The 10,196-nt window shown below is 40.7% G+C and overlaps 1 protein-coding gene across 2 annotated transcripts in view; it reads right to left on the bottom strand.

The window, feature by feature from the left end:
• The window catches only part of MYOM1 (myomesin 1), a 124,172-nt gene that overhangs the window by 111,701 nt on the left and 2,275 nt on the right, over positions 1-10,196 (bottom strand). For both annotated transcript variants that reach the window (XM_010832718.1, XM_010832717.1), the window contains exon 2: positions 7,649-7,973. In XM_010832718.1, the coding sequence (XP_010831020.1) occupies positions 7,649-7,950 (302 nt within the window). In that variant the 5' untranslated portion in view covers positions 7,951-7,973. The remainder of the gene's footprint in view (positions 1-7,648; positions 7,974-10,196) is intronic.

Here is a 10,196-nt window from a genome sequence, read left to right as displayed (position 1 = left end):
TCGGGAAGATAACCTGGAGAAGGAAATGGCAACCCACTCCAGTACTCTTGCCTGGAAAATCCCATGGACGGAGGATCCTGGTAGGCTATGGTCCATGGGGTCGCAAAGAGTCGGACACGACTGAGCCACTTCACTTTCACTTTCATACACACACACACACAAATGCTAATAAATGAGTTCAGCAAGGTCACATGATACAGAATCAAAGAACAAAAATCAATTACACTTCTGTTTACTAGCAGTGAAAAATGAAAAAATAAAATTAAGACTCCACTCACAATTCTATCAAAAAGAATAAAATATTTAGGAAAAATTTTAACAGAAGTATAAGACTTTACACTGAAGATTAAAAAACAATATATGATAAGTGAAACAAAGACCTAAATAAATAAATATACATGTTCATGGATTGAAAGAGTCAGCACTGTTAAAATGGCATATTTTTCAAATTGATTTATGCTTTCAACATAATTTTTATCAAATTGCCAGAAGACTTTTGTCTTCGTAGAAATTGACAAGGTGATCTTAAAATTTATATGGGAATATGAAGGAATTACATAAGCAAAAATTTTTTTGTAAAAGAGGAACTCAGTTTGAGAACTTACATCCACCAATTTAAAAACTTTTTATAAAGCAACAGTAGTTAAGAAAGTGTGGTACTGGCCTAAGGACAGGCATACAGATCAATGCAACAGAATTGAGAATCTGTAAATAAACCTTTTCATTTACAGTCAATTGATTTTTTTTTCTTTTCAAAGCTCTTTTTCTTTATTGTTATTTTAAAACTTTTTATTTTGTATCGGGATATAGTCAATTAACAATGTGATAGTTTCAGGTGAACAGTGAGAAGACTCAGCCATACATGGTCAATATATTTTTGATAAAGGAGCTAAATGATTTCAGGGGGAAAGGATAATCTTTTCAACAAATGGTGCCGTGACAACAGTCCATGTATATGTGAAGGGATGAATTTAGAACTTCACATCACATACCAAAAAAATAATTCAAACTGGATATTTTTAAATGTAAAGCTAAAATTATAAAACTCTTAGAAAAAAAGATAAGAGAAACTCTATGAAGCTCCAATACTCTGGCTACCTGATGCGAAGAGCTGACTGATTGGAAAAGACTTTGATGCTGGGAAAGATTGAGGGCAGGAGATGAAGGGGGCGACAGAGAGTGAGATGGTTGGATGGCATCATCGACTCAAAGGACATGAGTTTGAGCAAACTCCAGGAGATCGTGAAGGACAAGGAAGCCTGACGTGCTGTAGTCCAGGGGTCACGAAGAGTCAGATATGACTTAGCGACTCAACAACAACAACAGCGATGTTGATAAGCCAAATTTTGCTTAGATATAACACTAATAGCATGACTAAAAAAGGAAAAAAGTGACAAATCGAACCTCATCAAAACATAAACATTCTGGTATCTGAAGGACAGTGTTAAAAGAATGAAAAGACAAGGCACAGAATGAGAGAAAATATTTCTGAACATACATCTAAGAAAGGAATTATATACAAAATATTTAAATAACTCTGACAACTCAATAATAAGCAGAAAAAAATCCAATTTAAAAATGGGCAAAAGATTTGAACAAGCATTTCATCAAAGAAGTACACAAATGGCTACCAAACACATTAAAAAGATGGTCAACATCATTAGCTATTAAGTAAGTGCAAGCTAAAACCACAGTGAGACTCCACCACATACCTAAAAGACAGGCTGTAAAAAATGATAGAGAATAACTAATGTGGATAAGCTGGAATCCCTGTACCTTGGTGTGGGAATGTAAAATGATACAATTGCTTTGGAAAAGAGTTAAGTTGTTTCTTGTAACATTAAGCATAAACTTAGTACACAGACAAGCTGACATTTTAAAAGGTGCAAGAGAAGGTAGATTTCAAACAAAAAGCCTTAACTTTCCATAATAATATCATTTGTTCCAACAGAAAACTTACTTTTTATCCTCTGTGTGCACAATTCTATTCTTGATGCTGGTGTGGGAGGGGGATATGAAGATTACATATTAAATTAAAGACTTGTTTTCTGAGACCTTTACTGTCTAGTAGGGTTGCAAATGCTACCAGCCTGAGGCGTTGTGTTACATCAATCAAAGGAGAAAGGATGGAAGGACAGAAGGCAGGCAGGCAGATAAGCAGAAAGAGCAGAGCAAACAAAGTTGAATTTACAGGCTTGAAGACAATTTCTGTCTGCGGCTATCAGGGAAGCCTTTGTGGAAGAGCTGGACATTGAAAGATGGGTAGGTCATCCCAGCATGACACCGAGGTGTTTGCAAAAGCTTGAAAACAGAAGCTCCATTTTCATTTCTTACTTATCTATACGTTGCCACTAGACTTTACTGAGTGGCCACAATAGAGCTGAACTCACTTTTATTATTCTACCATTTTTCCTGTAAAACTGCCTCTCTCTATATATTTACAACTTGGCACTGCTGTATATGGGCTTCCCTGGTGGCTCAGACGGTAAGAACTCACCTGCAATGAGGGAGATCTGGGTTAAATCCTTGGGTTGGGAAGATTCCCTGGAGGAGGCCAAGGCAACCCAGTATTCTTGCCTGGAAAATCCCATGGACTGAGGAGCCTGGTGGGGTACAGTCCATGGGGTCGCAAAGACTTGGACATGACTGAGGGACTGAGCACTGAGCACTTATCAACCATTAGCTGGATCCTCATTTGAGGTGCTCTTGCTTTCTCCTCTTTCACCCAGAAAGGCTGGTATGGAAAAGGTCAAGTCTGCACCACTGGTTCCCTTGGGCTCTCAGAGCTTGGGGATCTCTGCGGGGAGGCTCAGTTACAACCATTGCTTGGCCAACAGTGAACAGAGCTACTGTTTCACCTCTGGGCGCTGGGAGGTGACTGCACGGCCCTTCCTCCACCTTTGGCTACTCACTCTATTCCTACTCCTTAAGGGGACACGTCTTCCTTCTCACAGCCTGATTCACCTGCATACAAAAGATTAATGCCATTTTGGGGTATCTTATATCCTCTAAACTTGTATTTAGCCTGCAAAAGAGACTGATGGGTAGTATTTTCAATGTAAAACAAAACAAAGGAGGCAGAGAGTTGAAGCCTGTCTTTCTGGGCCTTGTTATCTGTGGAAGGAAGGGCTTGAATTAGATGAGCTTTTAGTCTCTTCCTGCTTTAGCATTCCACAGTTCTATGGAGCTATGACAAACTTCCAATTGTATGAAAAACTGGTATTGCCAGGAGTGCTACTTCTAGTTCTCTCTTCAAACAAGCCACAGTTTTACAGCAGTGAGAGTTGAAAATTGATGCACAGTGAATGCTACCCTCTTAGGACTCAGGGTTTGTTTGGAGGATTCAGAACACAGACCAGTTGCCTTTTAAAGAAGTAAGACTGACAACAAACAGGCCCATTTCTAGGGGGATAAAAGAATAACTGGCTTTCTGTTTTCCTTGGATTTCCCCAGACCTTCTCCTACCAAATAGGAAGTAATATGGCTCATTACTTTCTTGGTACTTAAATTCTGGAAGACAAATCCCAGAATGCTACATTTTCTACCCAGGAACTATGGTGCCTTTTCCTTATATATGATAGTTAGATCTTTCTTTAGAGAAGAGGCTATATTTTAATACTTCTTGATTTAGTTGCTAAGTTGTATCTGACTCTTTGTGATCCCGTGGACTGTAGCCTACCAGGTTTCTCTGTCCATGAAATTTCCCAGGCAAGAATACTGAAGTGGGTTACCATTTCCTTCTCCAGGGGATCTTCCCAACCCAGGGATTGAACCCTGGTCTCCTGCATTGCAGGTAGATTATTTTCTGACTGAGCCACCAGGGAAGCACTGTAAGGGCTGGATTTTAATCTGCTTAGAATCAGACAACAGGTGTCTACCATAACCTCAGAGGGCTGAGAGACTCATCATCCAAGAAATATGCTGTGTTGTCCTCTGGAAGTTATTCATTTTACTTATCAAGCATAACAAAATCGTTCTTTTTTCTTCCCATCTGATTCAAAAGAGAGGATTTTGAAAACATTGGTTTCCATATACCACATTCCCTGTAAACATCTGCCTTATTTCATCCTAATTCCCTATAATACTGGCCCTAGGAAGGGATCATCAGCTCACACACTGGGCTGATATTTATATGTAGATTTTCTTGTGCAGTAGTGGTGACCTTTGTTGAGTCACAGAGTTCTCTGACAATATGATGAAAGCTAGGGTCTATCTCAGCAAAAAAAAAAAATCTCATCCGGACCTAATTATACATATAATTTCAGATCATCCAAAACTCTGTTGAAACCTATTCACAAACAGAGGCTAAGAACTCTTGCACAATGGTTGCAAAGTGGTCATGAGTACCATTTCTCCTTTAATCTCTAATAGTATTTGTGAATTATTAACATAAAAGAATAGTCTTGTATCATTTTTGTTTTCCTGAATCACTTTCTTTAATTTAGTTTTTTCCTAACTGTGACTAAGAACAAAGGCATTTAGAATAAGCCTTCCAGAACTTATTTTACAACTTTTGGCTCAGAATGCAGTTGGTAACCGATCTGAGCTAAAACCACAGTGACACTGAACAAGCCATTGTTCTTAAGATTTAACTGAGGTCAGCCAAGCTGTGGGCACATATAAATCCCCATAGTTTCCACTTTACTACCAGGACATCTAACTACAAAGAGAGGCTAAAAATGGATCAGGCCCAGTATTCACATACATTCCACAGAGCTGCATTTCCAACTCCACACCAGTTTTAATTAACAACACTCTTCACAACCCCAAGAGAAAGATTTCATTTAGCAGGGAAAAGTTGCTCCATTTTGAAAAATAAAAAATATAACCTGAAAGAATTATAAAGATTTTGAAATGCTCAAAGAATATTATCTGCACCTGTTAGCTCTAGGTCTAAAAAAAGAAAAACTAAAATACCCCCAGGATTAGGTTAGATTTATTTTCTTTTACATTGCATTACACAAAGGAAAAGATATTGGCATCTTCCCTTCTTTTTAGATCCACATTTCTACTAATAAGTGGAGTTGTTCAAACATACCAAGCCATTAATAAATACCTATCTACCTACATAAATACTTAAATAGCAAGAAGGAACAAGATGCAAGGTTGACCATAGAAATAATTATAATTCCACTTCCTACAGAAAGTTTATTATCTGAAGTTGTTTATAACTAAAATGGCTAAGTTTTCCAAAGACAAAATAGAGCAAATGTTTTCTGGATAAAATACAAAGATGCTCAAAGGTTCAATTAATAATGTTTGATATGATTTATCAGATTGTAAATAAATATGAATGGTGCATATATGGTTAAAAGAAGAATTTAGGAATAGAATTTAAGAAATAAAACTCTCTTTAACAAATTCATAAAACTCTATAGACTCTACAGCACCGGGGGAATGTAATGAGTATACATGAGTTAGCTTAACAATTGTAATGAAAACACTCATTTTCTACATTTTCTATAGATTCAGCACAGATGGACCAGGAAAATGGATATTTAAAACATAATCCTCTCTATTACAAGACAGCTGCTTTCCTAAGTGAGATCCTTAAACATATGTATGGAACATTCTTCAGAAGAACACATGGTACTATCACATAGCACGGTGCCCATTCCTGTCTCGTTTGGAAAGCAGGTCATTTGAAACAAGGGCCAAAAGAAATGAATTCACCTCCTCCCTGACAATATTTCCATATTTGCAGCCAATTCGAGGTCCTCATGAATATCCCATGGCGCACATAACCCATGAAAGTGGGATTGAAGAATGATCCTATTCCATTTTAAGTGGAATTTCAGAATGTTGCTGTCACACATTCCAGGTAAACTCCAGAGACTTTGGTACTGGATGTGCAGAAGCTCCCAGGAGGTCGGCGCCGCACCCCCAAAGCACAGCTGTACATCAGGTGCTGATTAACCCACAGGGATACAGGAGTTTCTGCCTTCAGAACCAGTCCTTACTTCTGTTCACACAAACCACTGTATTATTTCCTCAATCACTTTTCTAATTCCTAGAAGTAAACACCTCTCCCAGCTACCCTGACAGATATTTTGTGGACATAAATTGTATAAGACTTAAAATAACATCTGTTTATAACAAATAATGCAATATATGCCAGACAGAGATCTGAGGCAGCAGCTGGTAACTGACCACACAGCCCAGGAATTCATACGTTTGGAAGTTCAACAATCCTTTCTGTGGACTATAGATAGACATTTAATAAAATCACATGAATCTTGCAAGTGTTTTTTAATCTCCATGACACATTTCACTCAGGATACTGAGAAAATAAAAACTGGCTTGGACTGAGAAGGTACGGATCCAGCCAACATTCATCAGGCTGGAACAAGACACAGAGAAGCCAACCTCGGGGTTCACAGGAAAACACTTCTCCTGGTGACACTCCTCTGCATGACCACAGACTCACCGAGAAACTTTCTTCTCCAATATCAAAGATTATAAGCAGGTTTGTTGTTTGAAATTTTTTTAGGAAGAATGAGAGATTGCCTCTTTGCATGGAGGACCTCAGAAGCAGATTCAGTTCTCAGCCCATGTGCTGGGCTCCTAAGCGATTTCTAGATACAACAGTCTTCATTTATCTCAACTCAACTGTTTCCAAAGCAACAGGACACTGATTCACTTTTTAGACCAGACCTGCATCTAAATCCCACTTGTCCTAGAATACTACTGAAACCCTCTTTTTCTTTTCTTTTTTTAAACTTTTAAATTTGTTTTGGGGTATGGCTGATTAACAGTGTTGTGATAGTTTTGTGTGAACAGCAAAGGGACTCAGCCATACATATACATGTATCCACTCTCCCCCAACCTCCCTCCCACCCAGGCTGCCACATAACATTGAATCGAGTTCCATGTGCCATACTGTAGGACCTTGTTGGTTATCTGTTTTAAATATAGCAGTGTGTACATGTCCATCCCAAACTCCCTATCTCTTCCCCCTATTCTCCCCCTGGGCAACCATAAGCTTATTTTCAAAGCCTGTGAGTCTGTGAAAGTCTCACTTTTCCTCTAGTGTGGGGTCTCCCTCATGGCAATGGGTTGATAAATATAATTCTGTCAGAATATAGGTTTGTTCCTGGTATTGTTAAGCTGACTGAGATAGGGCCATGTTTTTATAAAAATGCTCTGGCTAAAGAAAATATTTGCTGCTTGAATTTTGATGCTAGCTTTCAGACACAGAAAGAATAGAACACATCTCTGCTGCAGTTTGGGCTCCTGTGGTCTGTGAATTTTAAATCCTTTTCTCATCTAAGTTGAAAGTTGAGAGGGCCTGGAAACCTGCTGTGAGTGTCAGAAATGTGATTTCTCAACTTTGCTGCTGCTGAATGTTGAACACAACCTGTGGCAAAACTTCTCTGCTTCTAGCAATATCGCAGTTGGCAATTCAAGCAAGACACCCCAGGGCGACTGCGAAGCTCTTTGTGAAACTCAGGTAAGCAAGGGAAAGGGGAATCCAAGACATAAATCCCAGGCCTTCCAAACAGATGGTTTGACCTTGCTCCACACCTGGTTTAAAGGTAGGGCTGCCAGACCCACGAAGAAATGAAAATGTAACCTGGGGCCTAAGGTGGGGGTGGGGTATTCAGAGAGCACGGCTTTGCCCCGCGTTTGTAAGGCTGCTTTCACATACCCGTGGGAGTAGCCATAGTCATAGGCTGATGCCGCCTTGTGACTGGCTGCAGACGACAGGGCAAATTCGGAGGCCCGGGAGGCCTGATGCTGGTAGGATGCGGCAGACGCCTGGCTGAAGGCCGCTGACTCCTGACGGTGGGCAGCGGATGAGCGGCTGCTGTAGGCAGTGGAGCCATGGGTGTAGATGGCTGAGCTTTTCTTCTCCTGCTGGTACTGGCTCATGGTGGTGCTGAGGTCCCTGTTGCGGTAGCTGCGGTCATAGTGCTGGTGAAGTTTCTGATAAAACGGCAGAGACATCATGTGCCCCCAGGGATCCAGGCAAGCTGTGAGAAAGTAACAGGTTTGAGGTGAACTGGTGGTTTAGAGGTTAAAGCGTCTGCCTATAATGTGGGAGACCTGGGTTCAATCCCTGGGTCAGGAAGATCCCCTGGAGAAGGAAATGGCAACCCACTCCAGTATTCTTGCCTGGAGAATCCCATGGACAGAGGAGCCTGGTGGGCTACAGTCCACGGGGTCGCAAAGAGTGGGGCACGACTGAGCAACTTCATTTCACTTCACTTAAGGAACTAACTCTCCAGAACAAGACGTCTAAATCAGTAGGTGAAAATTACTACCCTTTTATTTCTTCCAAAGAGTAAGTGGAAAATAATGTGAAGGTTAGTTTAGCTGTTTACTCAATTAACTCCCTGCTTAACAGCCCTGATGTACCTCCTTCTATCATTGTGCTGCCTTCTTTTTAAATACCTAGAGATCTTTACAAACTTTCCCTGTTGTGCTATTTCAATGGATATATGTGGATACACGTAAATGTGCTGTCGTGTCCAACTCTCTGCAACCCCGTGAACTGTAGTCCACCAAGCTCCTCTGTCCATAAGATTTCTCAGGCAAGAATACTGGAGTGGGTTGTCATTTTCTTCTCCAGGGGATCTTCCTGACCCAGGGATCAAACCCAGGTCTCCTGCTTCTCCTACACTGGCAGGCAGATTCTTTATCACTGTACCACCTGGAAGCCCACTTTAATAATATATATTTCAAATTTTCTGGCATTTCCTTCTGATGGGGACTTTACCTGAGAGATTGTGTAATAATGGAGAGTCTGTGTCCAGCCAATGTGGTTTTTATTCAGCAAATAATTACTGAGCACCAACATTGAGCCTGGTACTATTCCTGACCAGGAGATAGATGAACAAAACAACAAAATTCCCGCTCTATATAGATAACTCTATATAGAATCTTATATTCTATTGCAAGTGATGATGGACAAATAGAGAAAATAAAGTGTAAGGTATATTAGAACCTGCTTAATGCTATAGAGAAAAATAAAACAGGAATGTGGAATGGGATGCTTTTAACAGCATCATCAGGGATAATGGTGATGACTGAGCATGAAGGTGACACCTGAGCATGAGAATATCTGGGACGGGAGAAGCATTCTGGATGGAAGACCACTGCACAGGCACTGGGGGGCTGTGAGCCTGCCTGTTGCATTGTACTCCAGGAAAGGCCAGTTGGCCAGTGAAGCTGTGAGGAGTGAAAGGGTGCAGAAAGAGGTACAGAAGATGATGTCAGGGAGTGGGGAGGGAGGAGGGAAGTGTCCTATAGGTAGTGTAAGGACTTCAACTTTTATTCTGAAAGGAGTAAGGAATCATTGGAAGGTTCTGAGCTGAGAAACACTCTTGCTGAGTCTGAGAATAGACTGCTGAGGGACAAGAGTGAAAGCCAGGAGGCCAATGAGAAGGCTGCCATGGACTGAGTTGTATCTCCCCAAATCCATATTTGAAGTCCTAACCTCGTGACTGGATTTAGAGATAGGATCTTTACAGAAGAAATGAAGTTAAATTGAGGTTCTTAGGATAGGTTCTAATCCAATAGGACATGATTGCCATCGTTATAAGAAGAGGAAATCAGGACACAGATATGTACGTATGCAGAGGGAAGACACGAGAAGATGGACTATCCGCAAGCCAGGGAGAGAGACCTCAGAAAAGACCAACCCAGCTGACTCTTTGATCTCAGATTTCTAACCTCCGGAATTGTGAGAAGATAAGTTTCTGTTGTTTAAACCACCTGGTCTCTGGTGCTTTGTTACGGCAACCCTACTGCGATAGTCCAGGCTAAAGATTATAGTGGTAGCAGTGAAATGTGAGAAGGGATCCAACTCTGCATATTTTGTAGGTAGAATCAAAAGTACTTGCTGAAAGTTCTGGAATAGGGTATGAAAGAGAGAGAGGAGTAAGTGACAGCTCCAAGGACTTTGCCTAAGTAACTGGAAGATTAAAGCTGCTGTGAACTGAGATGAGCAGGATTGTAAGAAAACAGCAGTTTGGGATGGAAGAGCAGGAACCTGGTTTGAGACATTTTACATTTGAGATATCTGCTAGACACCCAAGTGGGGAGATAAGGTGGGATGTTGGACATGTGACTCAGGAATACAGGGTAAAGGTCCAGGATGGAGACCTACATTTGGGACTCACCAGCATATAGATAGTATACAGTCCCCCAACCACCCCCCCAAAAAAAAGAGATGAGAATGAAAGTCCTAGGAC

Source organism: Bison bison, unplaced genomic scaffold (assembly GCF_000754665.1).
Source record: "Bison bison bison isolate TAMUID 2011002044 unplaced genomic scaffold, Bison_UMD1.0 scf7180017862158, whole genome shotgun sequence".
NCBI lineage: Eukaryota > Metazoa > Chordata > Mammalia > Artiodactyla > Bovidae > Bison > Bison bison.
Note: the sequence above shows the minus strand (reverse complement) of the source record. Positions and strands in the feature narration are given on the sequence as shown.